The sequence below is a fragment of the Podarcis vaucheri genome, assembly GCF_965113315.1.
Source record: "Podarcis vaucheri genome assembly, chromosome: 3".
In the NCBI taxonomy this organism is placed as follows: Eukaryota; Metazoa; Chordata; class Lepidosauria; order Squamata; family Lacertidae; genus Podarcis; species Podarcis vaucheri.
The window spans coordinates 20,468,083-20,489,893 of NC_138761.1; the positions used below are offsets into that span (position 1 = coordinate 20,468,083).

General features: G+C 42.2%; 1 protein-coding gene across 1 annotated transcript in view; it reads left to right on the forward strand.

Annotated features, from left to right (window-relative positions):
* Nucleotides 1–21,811, forward strand: part of TTBK1 (tau tubulin kinase 1) — a 94,516-nt gene that overhangs the window by 13,295 nt on the left and 59,410 nt on the right. Inside the window, exons 2-3 of the mRNA XM_082218063.1 lie at nt 13,027–13,174; nt 15,032–15,105. Coding sequence (XP_082074189.1) covers nt 13,027–13,174; nt 15,032–15,105 — 222 coding nt within the window. The remainder of the gene's footprint in view (nt 1–13,026; nt 13,175–15,031; nt 15,106–21,811) is intronic.

Consider the following 21,811-nt stretch of genomic DNA (forward strand, 5'->3'; position numbering starts at 1 on the left):
AAATGTTTAAAGCTGATAAAAGCACTGCTAAAACTTACAATGGTACTTCATACTTTGCTATACGTGCACACTCATTCACTACTGTGGCAAGAGACCGTCAGTGGAGAGCACCTCACTCATTCCTTTTTGGGATCATTAATTCCTCCTTCCTCTGGGAGAGTAGCATGAAGACTGCATAAGGAATCTTTCCTGGCCCCATTTTTATCCTGCCTTTCTTCCAAGAATCTCAGGGCAATGACCTCCCCCTGCCACTCTTTTATCCTCACACTAGCCATTTGAGAGACCATTTTTTGTGGTGACTGCCACACATAACCCCGAAATAGAATGGTGCTAGGTTCAAGGCATTGTGGAGAACAAAAATATGGCCAGGCTGCCAATATAATTGCTGTTGCTGCTACTTGCAAGACAGAAACTCCAACCACCAGCAGCACACAGAGTATTTGCTGCTGCTAATGGTGAGCCTAATCCCTGAAAAACTGCTGGAGAAATTTGGTGAAATCATAGAATTGTAGAATTGGAAAGGACCCCAAGGGTCATCTAGTCCAACCCCCTGCAATGTAGGCATCTCAGCTAAAGCATCTATGGCAATTGGCCATCCAACCTCTGCTTTTAAAAACCTCCAAGGAAGGAGAATCCACAACCTCCTGAGGGAGACCATTCCACTGTCAAACACTTCTCAATTTCTCTGCAAATGGATAGGGTGGAAAAAAATGAGAATTGATTTGTGAACAGCTCTAGTTTCTAAGAGATTTTCCAACAAGCACCTTGCTGCATGAGTGCTGTGATGCTTTTCCAGAAGCACAGGAACTTCACTTGAGAAGTCATGTCATTTTTCCTCATCAATACATTTTTCTTCGATAATTTTCCATATTTACTGTTGGAAGCGAGCCATGTGGACCACACCAGTATTTGCCAACATGGCCTTGCAGAGACTAGCATGGGTTAAATAGTTTCATGCATTATCAGAAGACTTAAACAGGATGCTTGGACCCCAAATCAGTAGTTTTGCAGACATGGCCCCAAACACTTTGCTGATTGTGCCATTTTCATAATAATGGGCTCTGGCTGGGACCTTTCCTTATACTTTTCAGTGCTTGGATTTGGCACCGTTCCAGCAGTGAAACAGTCACAATTTTTATATCAGTTTAATATATCTATCACGCTTTCCCCTAGATATTGCATGCTGTCAGTACTTTTGATAAATGGAGATGTTAGTTCTTCTCATTTAACAGGGTGACAGTTCAATTTCTAGTCACTTTCTAAGCATTTGATGTTCAGATTGCTGACAGTAGAGACTGGTAATTTCAAAAAAGAAGGATGGAGAATAGCACACATTTTTGTTTTTTTTAAAATAAAGACAAAACATTTTTTGCTACTGAATTTAAAGAGAGAGGACCCTCAGCAATTATTAGAAAATACTTTGTTCTGATGTATTTAATTTTCCCTCTAGAAAATACTTTCAGACTTCAAGTCTAGTAGCCTCCCCCCCCCCAGCAAGTGGTTCTTGTGCTGCCACAAATTCAGATTATTCCATTATAAAATATTAGAAAACATGATTATTTACTAACTTTCAGATTTGACAATCCCTTGTTTGATCTTAGATGCACTTCTCTAATTGTCTATCATATCCCCTGTAAACAAGACATACAGCAGCCCTTCACAGCCTTTCTTAGGTCACACATCACACAGCCACAAAGCTGGGTTTTTACACACAGCAGCAACCAGAGATCAATCCCAGTTCTGTGGCAGATAGACCTGCCTCAGACATGTGCTTTCAAATGTCTCTGCGTTATATTCACAGCTTCCATCAAATGTGGCTTACCTCTGGTCCTCCAGATGTTGGACTTCAACCCCTATCAGCCCCAGCTGCCAGTGTCAACTGCCGGGATGATGGGAGGTATAGTCTAATGTCATTGGGAGGGTCACAGGTTAGCCTGGTTCACTTGTTGCGTGTATGTCTAAAGTTTTATTTTTGTGTGCACACAGAAAATGTAATGTGTGAAGCAGACTTGTACTCCTAACACCCAGAAGAAATACTGGAGGTGAGCAGTGGCGTAGCGTGGGTTGTCAGCACCCGGGGCAAGGCAAGTAATTTGCGCCCCCTAACCCGTGGATTTGCGCCCCCTAACCCTAACCCCCAGATGTTGCGGCCAGCCCACCCTGCACCCCCCACGCTACGCCACTGGAGGTGAGCTCATTCTGTTTCAGCTTGGTGTATGCCACCAATTGCTGGTTCAAAATTCAGAGCAGGTGCCCCAATTCCTCTCTGAATATGTTGGTGGCAACTGAAAAAATAATCTGTGTAATAATTAGGAATCATACATTACATCCCATCATGATGTGACACGTGTCTTATTTTGAAATTGATACTTAGTTAAGGGGCCATCTGATGCCACCTTCCATGGGTTTGCTGAAGTTATAACTTTTAGCTACCTTATATACCATGCAGGGATCCTGAAGTTTATCCTGTCAACTTTTTCTGCTGTCCTCTTTTCTGCTTTCATTGATTTCTCTGCATGATGGGTCTATGGCAATATTCCCTGAATTTTCATCCACTTAATGTTTTGCAGTGTTTTCATTGATCTTTTTATATCATAGTTGTGCTTGAGCCTATTTTTAGAAAGCAAAGCAATCCATCCTTTGTTTTTAAAATTAAAACTGTGGTCATTAAGATGCGTACTAAACATCTACGCCACCTTGCTTGTTTGAAATTGACATTGTTTTGAAATTGAACTCAGGCCTTGCTGCACTTGTTTAATTCTACTGCAGTTCTGCCATTGTGGCTGAGAATGCAATTGTTTTACGTGGTCTGCTATACTGAGATTGACTAGGCTTTTCTTTTTCCATTGTATTGTAGCACCCTGCTTGTGGTTAACGCTTAGCTGGAATGAAATATTCAATGCAACAATAGAGAAATTAAAATAATAATTTATTTGTCAGACAAATAAATGAGAGACACAGCGGTATATGGTTACCAAAGCTCTGCCCACTCCAGCCCTGATGGCCAGCACTTATATTTCCTCAGCCCAGCCCCTTTGCTCCTCCTTTGGCTGCCTCTGTCCAATCAGCCTGGTTGAAATTCCTATTGGCTGTTTGCTAGAACCAATCATAAAAGATACACCCATTTCCTATTACCTTTTATGGGAGACAAAGAGCTATATTTCCTTCTATCCATAAATGGCAGACAAGTAGCCATATATCTTACATTTGCCTCGACAAGGCACCTTAATTATCAGATCATCTTTGCCCTATTGCCCTATTCACTCCAAAACAGATGGCTCATGGTAACAGAGATCTTGGGTTCACCTTCTCACATACCATCAATGAAATAAGAATCTAACATTTCTTACTTTCTAAATCCTTTGCATAATTACATTTAAGCCAACAAATCTCATACATTAGCTTTTTAGAAGAAAAGGCTTCAAAAGCAACCTCTTCAATTTACAACTGCCTTTCCCAGCCAGCTGCTTTCCTATTAGCTCTTGCCCTTTAACCTTAGGAAAATGTGGCTCGAGTCTAATGGGAGGCACATGGGATTATTTTCTGTTAAACAATAAAACTTACTATTTACCAACTCTTAATTAGTGTTTTTGCAGCTTGATTGTATTCTGTAATATGTAGGGTCACTGTAACCTTTGCTCCCAGCCTGTAATTTCCTTTTACAACTTTGAGAAACTCGTCTCCTGCTAATACTATAAATCAGAGGGGCCCTGTTTAGGAAGATAAACAGCTGCCAGAGTACTCAGCCAGCTGCTTTTCTGCCTGGCATGAAAGATACAAACATTTACAAATATATTTTTTAAGCTCATTTTAAAATACAGGCCTTGATCAGATGCCTCAGTATCCCCCTGCCTCCGTGCCAATACCAGTTAACTGGACTACCCCATGATTGCCTGGGCATGGTTTGCATTTCTGCTACTCATTCTAGCATATAATTTCTTTAAAACTTCTCTTCAGAGAGCATACAGTCAAAAGTATGCTATACCAAAGTGTAGTGTAGTTCTGCATCAGATTCTGTTGAAATGAAGAGTCAGATTATGTAACCTTGCATACATTTTGTATAATTTCAGTTAGCTAGAGCAGAAGGGTGAAGAGTCATAAAAACTACGGAAGTCTGATCCCTGGCTTTTCAATGCCTTCCTTTGTTTTGAGATGTTATTAGAGTTGGTCCCTACACTTTCATGTTATGTGCTTTTAAAAAACGAAAGTTGAGATTATTGGAACTCTGAAATATGGTCTTTTATTTATCAGTGGGGTAATCTGTGACCCTTCAGATATTGTTTGACTACAGCTCCCACCAGTCTTCACCAGTATGGCCAGTGTTCAAGGATAATGGGAGCTATGATCAGTAGGAATGTAGGAAGCTATGAATACCTTGGATGATGGGTTCTGGCCAAGCCCAGTGTTTCCAAGACATTCAAGATTTCCAGAGTGAATCCTGCACCAGTAATGTGCTGTGAGCTATTTTTGTAAAACATTATACTTCCTATGAACAGACCCAGACATTAAGATCTTCCCCAGAAATCCCCCCTTGCTGTTTTTGAAGTGTTTTAGAGGAGGTGTTTAGGGATTGGGCCTTTTCTACCATGGCTTTGAAACTGCCTCCTGGAGAGAGTTCATTCTGCTCCCTCTCTTTGTTTTCATTGCAGAGTGAAAGCTACATTGTTCATGGAGGGTGACATTTAGAGCTCTCTTGAGTGGGTTTCCTTCTCTGGCTGTTCTACTGGGGTTTTTCTTTCTTTCTTTCTGCTAGTCTTTGATTTCTGTTTACTGCTGCTTAATTGATTTGATATCTGATTCTTGGTTGATTTGTGTATATGCTTTGTTTTTAATATGTGCTTCATTTTAAAACGTTATTAGCTGTCTTGTGGATCTTTTAGCTCAAAAAAGTGAGAGATAAATATGTAATGTAAAGATGTAATTCAGAGCACAGGAAGAACAGTTTTTCTTGCCTCAAAGATTAGTGCAGAAATACAATGGAGTAATTGCGGAAGTAACTGCCATTGAATTCAATGGGAATTATTTTTGAGTGAACTTGTATGGCATTGGGCTATATGCCATCCGACTGGGAATTTCCCTAGTCAACAAGAGTAAGACATGAAATGCACTGTGGAACATTTGCTATCATGTAGTTTGAATTGATGTCCTGATACCCAGCTAGGTCATCCAGTGCAAATATGAGGATGAACATGTTGCTAGCAGTTTCTCCATATTGTGCCAATAGCAGTCTTGGTACTTTGTCAACAGACATGGTGCGTTCACATCAGCATTAACCGCCTCAGCTGGGATTACCTCACTGCTGACATAAGTCGTACCACTAAACTAAATGCTGTTTCTTTGGAAGCAGAAACCATGTCCAGACACGTTGTCCTCTCCATTGCTTAGTCTTGTGATATCCCACATGTTTTTGTCCTACAGTGAGGGAGTGTTAATATATGCTGTGAATTGCTTTGCAGCACCTCTCTGCATCCTAAGAGATATTTTAATATTCATACACTATCTGTATAGTGCAGTAGAATATTCAGAGTGCTTCATTTACATTCACATATCTCAATAATTATTAGAACAATTCTGCAAGGTAGGCCAGCAAGATTGTCTCTGTGTTGCAGATGCTGTGTTGTTAGTGGCTTCCTGAAGGCTACCCAATGAGTTCAAGGCAAAGGCGATATTTGAACCCGAGACTGCAAGTCTTGTAGCTACTATGTTACACAGCTCCCAGTCTTGAGTTTTATGATAGTAGCCTTTCTATGTATGGCACACAAGGTGACCTTGTTCATCACAAAGGTCTGATGAACCCTCTGTGGTGGGACCTATTAGGATAATCCACCCCGGTGACTTAAAATAGTCAAGGAATACCTGAAAGCTTTGAAGGATTTTCCAGAAGCCAGAGCAATCCTGTCAAGGCATTGGTCTTGCTACGGAATGGTGAGATGTGCTGGGCTGTCAACATGATTGCTTCCAAGTGCTCTTTCTGACACTGTCTGGAGAGCTCCTCAGTTCTTCAGGGAGCTCCAAGCTATAAAACAAGTTGGACGAAGGCTAGAGCACAAGTGGTGTAAGACTCAATTTGAAACTGATCGGACACAATAGTTATGCCTATTGCAATATGGTAAAGGTGACAAAGAAAACTTACTTTGCTACCTCCATCTGGAGTAGCCTGCCAGCAAATCTATTCTGTGTGGTTGTCCTCAGGAATAGAGTTTTGGGACAACTTAGAGGCCTGTTGTGACATGTTTCCCAGGTATTCTGAGGATAAAATCATCTATCTCTATCATTAGTTGAATGCTACTATTATTGCAGAGCCAAGTGAAGTGTTTGACAGAACATCTCGTGGGATTGGTTTCAGTTGATGAAGCTTGAGGACATGGACAAGATGATTGTAGTGGTTTGGCCCACAGCATGCTCCTTTGACACCTGCCAAACATAGTTAATTTGAACTAGCCAAGAGGAGTTGGCTGGGTGAGTCCAGGGAGTAAACCCATCTTTGCGTGGAGGGGTTGGTGCCTTCCTCCTTGAAGGAGGCAGTAGTAATATATGACATTTTCCTGTATAGTTCTCCAGTTTCAGGATTCAGGCGAGTTGAAATGCAGTTTGTAAATCCACAAATAGTAATTGTGATTAACGATCTGCTAGTCTGCTTCTGTTGGTGGCAGCTATGAATTCCTTGTAATGTGAAGTTTGAGCCTCAGTGGTTATATCAGCAAGCTGCAGGTAGCTTACAACATTTGTCATTTGTGTCACTATTTTTGTAATTCAGAAGACTTCCGGCTCAGGAAACAGAGACAATGCTTTAGTGGGGCATTGTTCTGGCCTATAAAACACCATACATCTATCTCTGAGACTGCAAAGTGACACCATCACTGATTGTAGTCTTTAATTGTCTAAATGGTTTATGTCATGTCTTGTAATTAAGTACAATGTTGGCTATGCTGGTTTGATTAGAGTTGGCTGAAAGGCTTTTCTTCCACAATTTAGAGTTGACACACCCTGTGGAAACCTCTATCCTTGCATATCTTCCCAGCCATGGAACTGGTTAAGTATTTGGTCAGTATAAATTGCCTTACAAGACAGAATACTTGGCAGAAATCCTGCCACAGAGTTGTGCAGATTTTTGTTGTGGGGGGAGGTGGTTCAGTGATCAATAGTTCTTCAAGTCTGCTTGGTCACTTCTTTTTGCCAGCCAGATTCACTGTGATTGACACCATTCAGATCCACACTCCTTTTATTTATATTTGCCCTTGCTGAACAGGGTTGTCAGCAGTTCATAGTACACTGGCTTTGGTATTCATGAAGTTACACTAACAGATGCTTTGTGATGGAGCCCTAGATAAAAGGTGAAATAAGGTTAAGCAAAACACTGTTCATGAGCCAAAAGGCAGTCTCAAGGAAGTCTAGGATAGCTAATGGAGGATTGTGAATGGAAACCTGCCAGTGCTATAGGAGCAGTGTGTGGAAGGGTGTGGGGTGAAGGGAGAGTGTCAGTAAAAAGGTGCTTACTTCTACTCAGGCATAATCTGAGATTCCTGGCAGTTGGAAGTCACCAAAGAGCCTTGTTCCTCTCCTTTCCCCACCTCATTATATGTGGCTTTCTAGCAGGGCCTCTTTCAAAGCCCCTTGGCTTCAGTTACAAGGAAGCCTTTACATTGAGCAGGTTATTAGTCATAAGGGTCTTGCTATAGGACATGATAATTGTTTTGTGCCACAATACAGTACTGGGAATCTCCCCCCCCCTACATTTGCCATTTCTGGGCCAGCTAATGGGGTGGGACCTCTATGGCAAAATTACTGCTTCCCCTGACTCTCCTCTCTGCTTAACCAGACAGGAATGGGGGAAATAGGATTTGGCTGGCTCCCAAGTGCCTCTACCTCCCACCATGGGCTGCTTTGACAGGTGGATGGGTGACCTATTATGTCAGGTTACTCAACTTCAAAGGAAATAATCAGGACAGCACTTTAAAGTGTGCTCCAGTTATTTCCTTTCTTCTTTGCAGCCCACCTTAAGTTCAACTGCAAATAAAAAATGTTCCTAACTTTTAGGAGTTGATGAATATACCTACATAGCGTGGATTAAGAAGGCAATGTAGTACATTGTGATGTGCAATGAGCATATAAGGATTCCAAGTCATCTTTGATGCTTAGCTGCCCAGTGGTGAATGCAAACCATTGCCTTTCAAACTGTTCAGTGTTGCTCATTCATAGTGGATAGCTTTATTTAAGTTTCCTAAACTATGGACAGAAGAGAATAAGAAGAATAGTTTTGAATTTCTGGCTTTTAATTATAAGCTTGTAGAGTTTGTCTTTGAACTCCTTTGGACTTCAAAACAAACAACTCCCTTAGATAAAATGTACCGTAGCCACTTGTTGTTGTTTAGTTGTTTAGTCGTGTCCAACTCTTCGTGACCCCATGGACCAGAGTACGCCAGGCACTCCTGTCTTCCATTGCCTTCTGCAGTTTGGTCAAACTCATGCTGGTAGCTTCAAGAACACTGTCCAACCATCTCATCCTCTGTCATCCCCTTCTTCTTGTGCCCTCAATCTTTCCCAACATCAGGGTCTTAATCCAGTTAATATTATGGGCTGCAATTGGCAGCCCACAGGTAACGAGTAGCCCAGGATTGGGGAACTTTTTCTGTGGTGTGTCACATTTCCTTGGTGCTAATCTGACAGAGAGTGCATGCTGAGAGTGGGGAAGATCCTTTTCTCCCTCTTGGCTCCCCACACTTGCGTAAAGTTAGGCCTGTGGATTACTCACCCAAGGTCTAAGCACTTTGGCCACATAGTTTCCAACCCAATGGAGAAAGGAAGAGTCTGGAGGGAGAAGCTGCGAGCAGGTCATACTGAGTAGTTAGCTTTGCTCCCCTCCCACCCCCGCCATGATCACTTCTCAAAGTTTCCCCCTGGTAAAACGTAACTACTGAGCAGGATCTTTGATCAGTTCCACAGTGTTAAGATAGGTGCTTGTTTCCATAAATACATTTGTTCAAATTTATGAGTTTATGATATCCTCTCAATCGGTTGATGTCAAGATTATCCTGGTAATAAGAAGTGATTGTAATTGGAAGAAGACCCCCCACCCCACCCCAGTAGAAAACTGAATCATACAAAGAGCCTCAAAGTAGACCTTGCTTTTCCCTAAAAGATTTTACAGAGTAAAGCAGAGTTTCAGGTGGGTTCAGCCACTGCCCATAAAACACCTTTCCTCTGTGTCCTTCTGTTATTTATCCCCCCATCCCCTTTTGTGCGGGTTGAAAAGAGCTTGAGGGTGCTGCAGAAGTAGGCACATATTTTATTTTGAGGCGGCAATAACCAGTGTAAGGCTGTTGGGGAGACACGGTGTATATTTCATTTTTACCTTACTGAAAAGAGTTGAGCTCAGCACTTTATCCTGAATTGCAATTGACCTGCATATAGGAAAGTGGCCCCTGTGTTATCCATCTCTTCACTGGGATTTGACACCACACTTTCAGGTGGTGGTTGTATGAAATGCACTTCTAGTTTGAGGTGGTGGACAGCTCCTTTATGAAAATCTCCCTTTTTTATATGAACTAGTTTTAAATGAAACAGGATAAAAATAATATTATATGGAAGAATAATTCAGGGATACTATACAGAAGAGAAATCATGGGATATATAAGAAAAACAGAGAATGAAATACTTGGTTTGACAGACCAAGATTAGAGTCCAGTCCTATTTACGTTTACTCAGAATTAAGTCCCACTTTATTCAGTGGAACCTACTCTCAGGTAAAGGTGCACAGGATTGTAGCCCCAAGTGCTATCTTTCCCTTTTTTTAGTAGGATCCAGTCAAAAGCGAACATATCCAAGCCCCATTGACTTTTGTGAGAAGAGACCTGAGCAAGGGTTAAATTTTCCTATTGAAATCGGCTGGGCTTAAAAGTGCTTGGCTGTATTCATTGATCAAGTAAAAACCAATTTTAATTATTGAGGACAATTTTTAATCTGTGTGGTTGGGAGTTAAAGGCATGCTTATTTGTTTTCAAAAGCTTTTTGGTTCTCCTATATTGCTGTAATAGGGAAGAGGGGGCATTTTCATATCAGACATTAATTGGTGTGAAATAATGGCTTGTTAATTGGTGCTATTGTTATCCAGTTCCAGTTTGAAAGTCTATAGTGAAGAGTTCAATTGTCATATGAGCTTGTGGCTGAAAGTAATTGCTATCTGGTGCCCATGGGCTGTGGGTTGGTGGCTATCATGTATTTTTTGACAACTGAAGGGGAGTGAGTGAAGCAGCAATAACTGTACTCTCTCTAATTTTGTGTTCTGCCATACCCCATCACCGCTGATCTGAAAAGGTTTGTGGCTCTTGTTTTAACTCATTAAACCATTTCTGATTATGAATTCAAGATTGTTCCTATTTTAAATAAAAATTAAAAAACAGACCAGAGCATGTTTCCCCAGCCTTTTTAGTCCTGGGGACAATATTTGGAAATGGGCATCACAACATATCCATTTCACAGTAAAAACCCCCACAAAACTATAATAGATTCGCCAGCAGGCAAAGCATCACATCCCTAAACAAAAGGAAAATAAAAATAAAAATCCACCGACAAAAGAAAGAAAGCAGGCAACACCTTCCACCCGCCACAACAGACAACCCCCTTGCCAAATAACCAATTTTTTTGTTTAATTGAATGGGTGTGTGTTGGTGCCAAGGGCGTGTCTGAGGGTGCTGTGGTGCCCACAGGCACCTGAGGTCCAGAAAAAACACACCTTAGGATTGGTTGCTATGATATAATTCAGCCTCCTGAATTCCGCTCATTCCCTAAGAGAAAAATTGTGCAATCATGCCATGAACGATTTTCTTTGCAGTGCCCTTTCTTAAGGATTGTCAGACTAAGCTAGCAATAGAGAAACATTCTGTCCTGAACTAGGATTAATTTGCATTCAGCTCAGATGATGCAATGATGCAAGGATCTACGAACTGTTGGGAGTATTTCGGTATTTTACTTATTTTTACCACAGCTACCCAAGAGCTCAGAATGACATATAATAAATGGTAGAACAGTAAAATGCAACATTAAAACAACCCATGGATGCTTCAAAAGCCCATACATGAAATCCACCAGATAAATGTTTCCAGAAGCTGTTTCAGGGCTTATCCACTCTTAACGTTTGCCCTACTCTTTCCAGGCAAGGTCTGCTCTTTCAAGTTCCGTGTCCAATTGCTCTTTTTCCCCCCTCGGAGTTTCCCCCATGAAAACTCACTCTTTAAAGCTGAAGTGTAACAAATTGCTATTCTGGTTGCTGATTGCTATTTGCTCTGATTCAGCTCTAAAGATCAGGTTTTCACTGGGAAAGCTTCGGAGGAAAAGAAAAAAAAGGCGCGCTTGCACACAGAGCTTTAAAGAGCAGACCTTGCCTGAAAAGCATGGAGAAAAAGTAAATGTGTTCATAAGAATGTTCATAACAGACCTTTGAGAAAAGGATTGGTTTACAGCAGCCTTCACTAGCCAGGTGCCCAGCTGTGCTGGCTGGGATTGTTGGGAGTTGAGGTCCAAAAACTCTGTGGGGCCATTTAACTGGCAAAGGCTGGTTTATAACACTTCTGAAGACTGGCAGTGTTGGGCTTATTGGGCTTATCCTCATCAACCCTATAGAGCTGGGAACAGCTGCTGAGAAATCCTGCATTATGTTTTAGTAACAGAGCTGGAATATTAATCAGGACCGCCTTGCCTCATCTAATTAGGAGCAAAGGTGTGCAGGGCATGCATTTCCTAAGGTACTTTGAGAATATGGGTTGTGTGGTTCAGCATCAGATGTTGAACTGAGGTTGGATACTAGCGGTCAGAATACTTGTTCTCAGTCATCAAGCAGTGTGTTCTATAATATTAATCATATTGCACACAGTATCATGCCATTGCATATTTGTAGAAGCTCCAAATCTTATTTCCAAGAATGTTATATCTCTTTGTTAGAAATCAGTGCAGTGCCACATTTGTAATTCTGTTCTATATTAATTTGTCAGTTCCTTGTAAAAAGCCTGTGGTTAGTTGGAAGGTATAGCCATCTAGAGCAGTAGTTTCCAAACATTTTACTCCCAGGACCCACTTGAGATGGCTAAAATTACAGAGACCAATGTAGGCCACAAAATAGCTGGAGAGGAAGGGTTTGGTGTAACAAGCTGACAGTTACTGGCACTTTCTACTGATAGCTAACCTATGCTTGGATATTGCTAAATTGTTTGCCATGACATTTTCCTTGCGGCAAGGAGTTCCATAGCTCAGCTTTCCTCACGTTGCATATACCGTATTTTTCGCCCTATAGGACACACTTTTTCCCATCCAAAAATGAAGGGGAAATGTGTGTGCGTCCTATGGGGTGAATGCAGGCTTTCGCTGAAGCCTGGAGAGCGAGGGGGGTCGGTGTGCACTGACCCCTCTCACTCTCCAGGCTTCAGGAAGCTATCTGCTAGCCGTGGGAGACGCAGCTTGTAGCAAGTGGGGAAAAGTAGGAAATAAACCATATTTTGGAGCCAGTGCATACTACTACTACTATTACTACTACTACTACTAATAATAATAATAATAGAATTTATATACCACCCTGTATCCGCAAGTCTCAGGGCAGTTCAGAATTTACCTTCATGCATTTTTGATATGGCAAAGTCAGCCCACGTTTGCTTTTGGGAGGTTTGCAAATACATTCTGATTCAAATTTATGAGATGCATTGCAACAATAAGAGAGGTGTTGCTCAGCCTCTCCTTGTCAAACAAAACCAGGCTGTCTATCCTAGGCAGACTTCTCCCATGAACTAAGGTAACTTTCACCTTGCTCAAACAAGGACATGATTCAGATATCTGTTGGGTAGGAATATATATGTTGTGTCCTATTTTTACCTCGCTTTATTTTTCAGAGCAGAACCATTTTGGCTGCTTTCTTGCATTTGTGAAGTCATTTAGTTGTGTGGTTTGGCTTTCAGTATTATGACCAAATCAAATTTTATTCTTCTCAGTCAGGGGAAAACCCACTCTGCCAAGCATGATAATGTTTCTCCTCCCGTTTAGCTGAAGAAGATTGGTGGTGGTGGCTTTGGAGAGATTTATGAGGCAATGGATCTTTTGACCCGTGAGAATGTGGCCCTGAAGGTGGAGTCAGCGCAGCAGCCAAAGCAAGTTCTCAAGATGGAGGTGGCTGTCCTAAAAAAGCTACAAGGTAAGTTGTTCTGGAAATGTAAGTTTCTAGAGCTTGTGTTTTCATATCTTGTCCACTTTCTCCATTATTTTGTTGTGCTTACTGGCAAAACCACCACCACCACCCAAGAACCCCTAAACACATAATATTAGTGCATAGCACTTTGTGTTTCTCTTTAAAGTCATTTCAACCTTTCACTAGTTTAATGCCACTTGAGCTGTCATGACTCCCCACTGTCCCAAATAAGAATTCTGTAAGTTGTAGTTTGGTGAGAATACTAAGAATCCTCTGTTTCAAGATTCCTAGCTTCACCTCCAAATCTTATTTCCCTGGGTTTCCTGGGGAGAGGGGTTGACCATTTAAACCAGTTTAAGTGTAAATATCTCCTTCCCCACCCTCCAAAAGAATTGTACATACTTCCTGTTTAATCTGCCGTCTTAGGTTGCAGCAGCAGACTTGGTGTCAACCAGAACATGATGTTGCCATTTCAGAGTCCTAAGTGTACCTTACATGCTATAGAATTAGTGCAAAGTTGGCAGTAGCACAAGAATTAAAGGCTACTCTGACAGTCCTAAAGACTTGGGCAGTGAACTTTGCCACTATGTAAAATATAACCAGCGTTACTGTGCTAGGAATATTCACAGAAGTAGAGGAGCAGCTGATAGCACCAAGGACAGCTCTAATGATCTGAGAGGAGAACTGAACTTTCTGAGTAGCTCATATTTCTTTTACTGTGTGGATTGTGATTTCTTTTTAAATATTTCCTGTTGCTGCAGCCCTCATAGAAAGAGTGTTTCAAGTCTCACAGATATACAGATTGCTCTGCTGGGTTAGACAATGATCCAACATTTTGCTTCTGAGAGCAACCAGAAAAGAAGCTTGCAAGCAGGGCATAATGAAGATAGCCGTTCCTTGTGTGTGTCCTAAGCATCTAGTTCTCTGAGATAAACACCCATGCAAGATTAAACTTCCAAATATGGATGCTCAATTTTGTGGTGATGGTAATAGCCATTAATAGGCAATGGATTTGGCTAAACCTTTTTTTAAAAGCTATCAAAGACACTGGCTATCATTACGGGGTGTGCTAATGAATTTCGTGAGTTAGTCAGGTGTTGTGCATAGGGGAACTTGATATATCTTTTTTCCTCTGCCCTGACCTTACAGCTAGCCAGTTTCAGTGGGTGATCTGGTATAGTTCCTCATTTACCCCTTCAACATGTTGGGATGTAAATTATTTGGTGATGCAGCTGCATGTTTGAAATAATTTTTTCAAACATATAAAGCAAGTTTAAAAGTGCAAGTTAAAAATGAGTTCTTAGTTATAATTCATTTTAAAGGGGAGGTCTTTAAGCAGAGGCTTGACAACCATATGTCAGGAGTGCTCTGATGGTGTTTCCTGCTTGGCAGGGGGTTGGACTCGATGGCCCTTGTGGTGTATTCCAACTCTATGATTCTATTCTATACTCCTATATGGTTAGTTTTTAATGTTATTCTTGGGGGACCCCCCCATGACCATCACAGAGAAGATCACAACTGTTTCTTTTCTACAATGCATTTTATAGCAGTTGCTTTTAACAAGTGGAGGAAATGTGATTCTTGAGTGTTTGCATTAAATTAGATAAGCAATACACAACATTTCTACATGCAGCCCATACTTCTCAGAAATGTGTTCCACTATGTTTATGGGGACTTATTGCCAACTAAGTCTATGTAGTAGTACAGTCTTAGTTTTACTGCACTTGGAATGTACAGTCGACTGCAAAGAGGGCATGAGCAAAATTTTATGCAAGTATGACTTGCTTATAGAAATATCTTGTACTCCTTGCTTTTCCTCATGTAAATACACTGGTACAAATTTACTTTCTTTACTCTTTGCAGGGAAAGATCACGTTTGCAGATTTATTGGCTGTGGAAGGAATGAGAAGTTCAACTATGTTGTCATGCAGCTTCAGGTGAGTTGTTTGGTACAGTGGTACCTCGGGATGTGAACGGGATCCGTTCCGGAGCCCTGTTTGCATCCTGAACATAACGTAGGATGCGACAGTACGTCTGTGCATGCGCGGGTCGCATTTCGCTGCTTCTGTGCATGCACGTGATGTCATTTTGACTGTCTGCGCATGCGTGAGCGGCGCAACCCGAACGCGCTAAATCTGAAGCATATTTATCCCGAGGTATGACTGTATTCTGTTACCCCAGTGTTCCACAGATGTAGTTAGTAGGTCACCACACTGTTGACTAGGTATTTTGTGCACAAATGTGGTCATTAGGAAAAGCACAAAGTGAGAAATCTCTCCCTTTTCTAGAGCACATTCCAGGGAATTCAGAGGGGGCGGTTATTTTGTGCTGGGTAAGAAAGAGAAATATCTCCCTACTCTGACATACTTGGGGGAGGAGTCAGCATTTCACTTTGTCCCAGTCTTGGAGACACTGAGAAGTGTTCAGTCTCTCATACTGCTTCCAAGTGCCTCCCCAGAGGACATGAGGGAGAGGAGAGATTGGTTTTTTTTAAAAAAATCACACTGATATCTGCCAATAGTCTGAAGTGGCAGGACTCTTACACTTGTCTCTTACACTTGATTGTAAGTAAACCCCACCCCATCCCCAAAGTCCTCTAAAATTTGGGGGAAGTGCACACTTGCACTCACTTTGGGAGGGCCTTTGTAGTGATGAAAATGAATCACAGTTTGGTGCAAAAGGAAGAGTTGGGTCCCTTTCCTGGTCTTTTATATGTGCCAGGTGGGTTATGGGTTCAGGAGCAACCACAGATACAGTGGTACCTCGGATTACATACGCTTTAGGTTACATACGCTTCAGGTTAGAGACTCCACTAACCCAGAAATAGTACCTCGGGTTAAGAACGTTGCTTCAGGATGAGAACAGAAATCGTTCTCTAGTGGCGCATCGGCAGCAGGAGGCCCCATTAGCTAAAGTGGTGCTTCAGGTTCAGAACAGTTTCAGGTTAAGAACGGACCTCCGGAACGAATTAAGTACTTAACCCGAGGTACCACTGTAATAGCTTTCTACCGTTATTTGGATCCGTTTGTTTTTTGAATTAGGGATGGAGAGAGGACTGCACTCTTCCCCCTCCCACCCCACCTAAATAAATAAATAATACAACATACCATAAAACCTTTGTGACAGAGCAGAGGTTTTATGTTGCACTTCTAAAGATGTTTTGTGGTTGTGACTTGAAAATGAGAGTTTCAGTGGTATATGAAAGGTGACGATGTACGAATGCTGGCTCATTTTGGAATTTTGATTCTGCTCCCTTAATCTTCTTTTGATTACAGTGCTTTAGCAAGCTAATAGCATGTTTCAGAGACTGGTTTTAAATTTTCTGTGATATGAGGAAGGTGTTTTGAGAAAGATGGGATGAAGCCTGAGGCCATCTCTTAATATGATGAAAAGCTCTGCTGGGTTTTTGTAATAAGAACTCCTGAGTAAAAAAGACTTTATTTTTAGATCTGACTGGTGACATCTTCATTCCTTTTTCACTTCTATTATCTTTTACTCAAATGGCTTTATTTCTACACGTTTTAGCTTGATTGTTGCTCTCCTCCAAATCCCTTCTGAGCTGAAGTATCAGCCAGAACTGAACACAGGGCTCTCACAACATCATGGCCACAGCTGGCCTAAAATACATTGGCGCCTGAGGCAGGAAATCCACATGGCATTTTACTCCTGGCTAAGGAGTGGGAGAGAATGGGAGAGTGAAGAATTACTGAAAACATCCTGATTTTTAAAGGACACATACCGTATTTTTCGCCCTATAGGACGCACTTTTTCCCCTCCAAAAATGAAGGGGAAATCTGGGTGCGTCCTATGGGGCGAATGCAGGCTTTCGCTGAAGCTTGGAGAGCGAGAGGGGTCTGTGTGCACCGACCCCTCTTGCTCTCCAGGCTTCAGGAAGACATCCGCAGCCTAGAGTGCCCGGCGCTTCGGGAACACACCCACAGCCTAGGCAACCCTGCGGGAGGTCCCGCAGGGCTGTCTAGGCTGCGGATAGCAGCCTGCTTCCCGGAGCGCCGGGCGCGCTGAAGCAGAGTGCCCCTCGCGCCGGGCAGACATCTGCAGCGTGGGGAGCCCTGCAGGATAGCAGCCTGCCACCCGGTGCGTGAGGCGCAGAGCGCCCCACGCACCGGGCAGACATCGGCCAGCCCCACAAGCTTGGGGGACAGCAGGGAAGCGCAGCGCCGCCATCCCACTGTTCCTCAACCTGTTTCGGTTTCCCCGACCTGGTTTTGGGGGGGAAATAAAGGGAATTTCCCCCCCTTTATTTCCCCCCAAAAAAACTAGGTGCGTCCTATGGGACGGAGCGTCCTATGGGACAAAAAATACGGTAGATTCTTTTGTCTGAGATGATTGCCTCAGCTGGCTAACTCATGGTCTGGTCGGTCTGGGCTATGGCTGTTCCTAATGGGAGCTAATGCTTTAAGAGCATAAGAAGAGCACTGCTGGATCAGGCCAAAGGTCCATCTAGCCCAGCATCCTGTTCTCACAGTGGCCAACCAGATGCCTGGAGGAAGCCTGCAAACTGGACCTGAGTGCCACAGTGCTCTGCACACTTTTGATTCCCAGCACTTGTGATTCCAGCAGTGAATGTAGAACATAGATATTGCAGCTGGTAGTTGATAGCCACAAATGTATCTAATCATTTAAAGCCTTCCAAGTTGTTGGCCACCACTGCAAATTGTGCGACCAATTTCCATAGTTTCACTAAGCCACTGTGTGAAGAAGTACTTAATTTTGTCTGTCCTGAATCTTCATATTGGAATCATCCAATGAAGATTCAGATGGTGGATTTACTCTGCTTGATTAGTTGTTCTGTGATGCTTCCCCAGTACTACCATATTATTGTTGTGTTGTGGGGCTATAGCATAACAACAGCAGGACTAAGAACCCCAGAACATTTGCGGTATGAAAAGTTACAGGGTTTTAGCAGGAATTGCAAGATATAAACTGATTGGAAATGGAGCAGTATGACTACCTCAAAACATTTCCTGGTGCAGATAGTATGGAAAAAGGGATCATGTATGATCGCTGCCTTCATGAGCACAAATCATCATAAATGCACAATAAAAGGGATGTTTAAAGGGGCCCTTTAGTGCCCATTCACCCAGTTTGGAGATATCCATAATAATAATAATTATGAGAGCACTGATAAAACCATCCTATTGATTTTCAGTGCAAGAAATTCCTGAGCACATGTGTGGGGTTTTTTTTAGAGTTCATTTGCTTTTCCCTATTCAGTATGACAATACAGGTCTCCACCAATCCTTCAGCATGGTAAATAATGCTCCAAGCCTTTTCAAATTACCCCTAACAGACCCTGCTGAACAATGCAGTGAGATGGAGATATATACAAAAATTACAAGCTTCACAAGGCTAGTAAACTGCAAAAGAATGAGAGGAATGTTGGTTTATGATTACAAGAATCATAAGAGTTACTCAAGTAGAGCAGGAAAGGAGTTATTAAGGAGATGGTATGATTCATTCTTTCTGTAAATGTAACTCTGTTCCATTACAGGTTTACATTAATAGGTAGCTAGCCCATTTCCAGGATGATGTGAAAATAGCATATTGATATTCTAATTTCACACGATTGTCTTTTGGGAACTTGCAGAGTATATCCCTACTTATTTCAGCTATGGAAAAAATTGAATTGCCTTTGTAACAGTCAAGGCAACAGCAGCAACCCTTAAATAAGACTGAAACTCTTGCAGGCAAGGGGTAATGGTGTCAGCATCGCCCTTGAGCCAGTGCCACCAACTGGACTCATACATTTCAGCCCCGACTGGGCTAGGCGAGCTGGGTAGCACTTCCAGAGACCACCTTCTGCACAGGAACAGGTCAAAGTGCTGTGGACTCACAGCTTAGAGTTGTGAGCACCGGATTCACTCCCACAAGAAGACAGTCGTCGCACAGCAGAGTACAGCAGACTCTAGCAGAGTATATAAACAACTCGGAGAGCAGCTCTGTAGAATATCTTCTTTATTCTATCTACAACTATACAAACTATATACAGAGCTTGATAGGTCTAAGCATAAATGAATGCTGCACTGCACTGAGTGTCTGCAGCTGCTCTTAGCAGCAACCTTATCTCTACACACGATCTCTAACACTCAGTCTCTCTCTCTCCGACACTGACTGACTGACTGACTTGGTGCTGGAGCAGAATAAGTAGAGAGCAGAACACGCCCTCTCTGGAGAATCAGCAGACTCCTCAGGAGATTCTTGGATATGGGAGGGGTGAAATCTCCTCATATGGGTCAGGCAGAGAACCAGGGAATCAGGTCGTAAATGACTCTCTCAGATGGATCTCCAACTGTTTTCTTCAGCAACTGCTGCTGGATCCTTGTGAGCCAGATGGAATGGGCCTTACCATTCAGATATCAAGATATACGGTCAGATAATATTCAGTCTTCTTCTGCAGCCAGACCAAAGTTTCATATCCTTTCAAACTCAAGTGCTCTTCAATAGATACAGTTCATGGATTTATGAAGTTTTCAGTGGTTAAGTGATTTAGTAAAGTACCTACGTGTGTGAACTAGTGCAGAGGTGTTCAAGCTAGTGGTGACACTATTTAATTTAAAAAGATAAGTCTTTAAGACAAAAAAATTAAATTAATTCATAGAGAGCAAAGAAGAATATACGAAGAACCCAACTGGATCAAATCAATAGCCTATCTGAGCTAGTAGCTTATTTCATCATCACCACCATCTGTTTATTTGTATGCCACTTTTCCACAAAATTGTGCCCAAAGTAGCTCACAACATCTCAGGCAAACAATTAAGTACAGCGGGAAAACCACTAGCAGGATAAGAGCTCAACAGCACAATAGCACTGATGCTCCCTTGTGACTGAGATTCAGAGGCATTGTACCCTTGATTCTGGCAGAAGTAGACTGCCAGCATGACTAGTAGTTATTCAGAACTTTATCCTCCAGGGATTTGTCTAATCCCTTTTTAAACTTGTTTAGGTTGGAGGACATTCCCACTGAATTGCATAATGTAACTCTGCCCCGTTGAAGTGGCACTTCTTTTTGTCTGTTCTTCAGCTTTATAAGATGACCCCGGGTTCTAGCATGAAGGAAGATGGAGAAAGACCTGTTAACTTTATCTGCACCATCCATAATTTTATACACTTCTGTCATACCTTTCTTATCTTTTCTTCTAAACTACCCCCCCCCCGGCAATTGTAACTTTTCCTCATATGGGAAATACTTTTTCTCTTTCCCCACGTTGTATGTATGTTTGCAGAAAGATTCTCAACTGTTTTTCTGCCTGCTGAGGCTTTATGAGGAATGAGTATCAGTAATTTTAAGCATGAATATGGATGCAGAGTATCTCTTTACAGTCAGACTTCTTATGCTAAGTATTGAAATTTTAAGAAGAGCTTTTACAACTGAGTCTGTTCCAAGTATGAGAAGTATCAAATCGGAAAGATGATTCTGTTTCTGGGATTAGTTTTGATTGTAGAGTGCATCCAGACATTTTTATGGAGAGTTCAAGTGAGGAGAAATCACTGTTGCCAGATTCTGTGTGTTTGGAAGATTCATTATGAATTGCCTTATTTGTTTAATGTTATGACTTCTGGAAAAAAAAGTGTGTTGCGTTTTTTCCAATTTAAGATTCCAGCTTGAAACATGTGATCAGTTAGTGACTAGGCGGTGCATGGTTATGTAGATAAAAAGTAATAGCTAAGTAAGGAGATATCTGGATGGAAAACTTTGCTGCTGGTAAGCAGAATCATTTTCGATGGCCAAAAAGGAGGGACTTCAGTTGAAAGGTCATTGGTTAGATTCTGTCCATATTTGAGCATGAAAGACAGTGATTGGGAGAGACCCATCATGGGAAGATATGAGTCAAATATGTGCTTGTTAGAATCTCGATTACTAAGGAAAGGGTAACTGACAGCACAAATATGGTACTGATTAAAGATGAATGGAAGGGGGGGAAGTTGCCTATAATTCCAGAAGTGACAGTATTCATGTCAGGAAACTGACATCAGAGCAGAAGGAGAAGGAGAGTTTCTCTGACTCTGCAGGAGAAGGTACTAGCACCAGGGGGAGGCGCAGCTTAGTGGAGGGGGAAGGAAATCAGCGTAACACCAAGGATCCAGGAGAGCCAATGGAGAAGGAGGGGGAAGGGCTCTAGGATTCTTCCCTGGACATCAGTGAGGAGAGCACTGGTCCTCCACTATCCACGCCCTCCCTGCGCAGAAGGCTTCCGCGCAATGAGAGACGGAGAAGACTGGGTGTCAAACAGCTTTTATGCTGGAAAAGGTTTAAGAAACGCCCACAGACAGATTCTGCTAGCGACTGAGGCAGCCACGCTGAGATGGGCTGTCCAGTCAAGACGGTTTAACCCAGGCAGTTAAGCTCCTCAATGGGGACAGTTTACGCACGAGTAACTCCAATCCACTGCAATTCAGAAAGGAGATGGAAGAAGTGGGGGCAAAGAGAGTTAGGGTAGAGTAAAATCAAGAGACTTTGAAAGCTGGGTTGTGGAGTTCCATTCCACCAGATACCTGGTACCTGATTCCCCACACCCTGAACAGGATTTTGAAATCCTGCAGCCCATGTGTTGGTCAGAATGTAGGGTAACAGGCAATGGTTTTCATATGTGGGGGACTTGTGCTGCAATTAAAAAGGGGTTG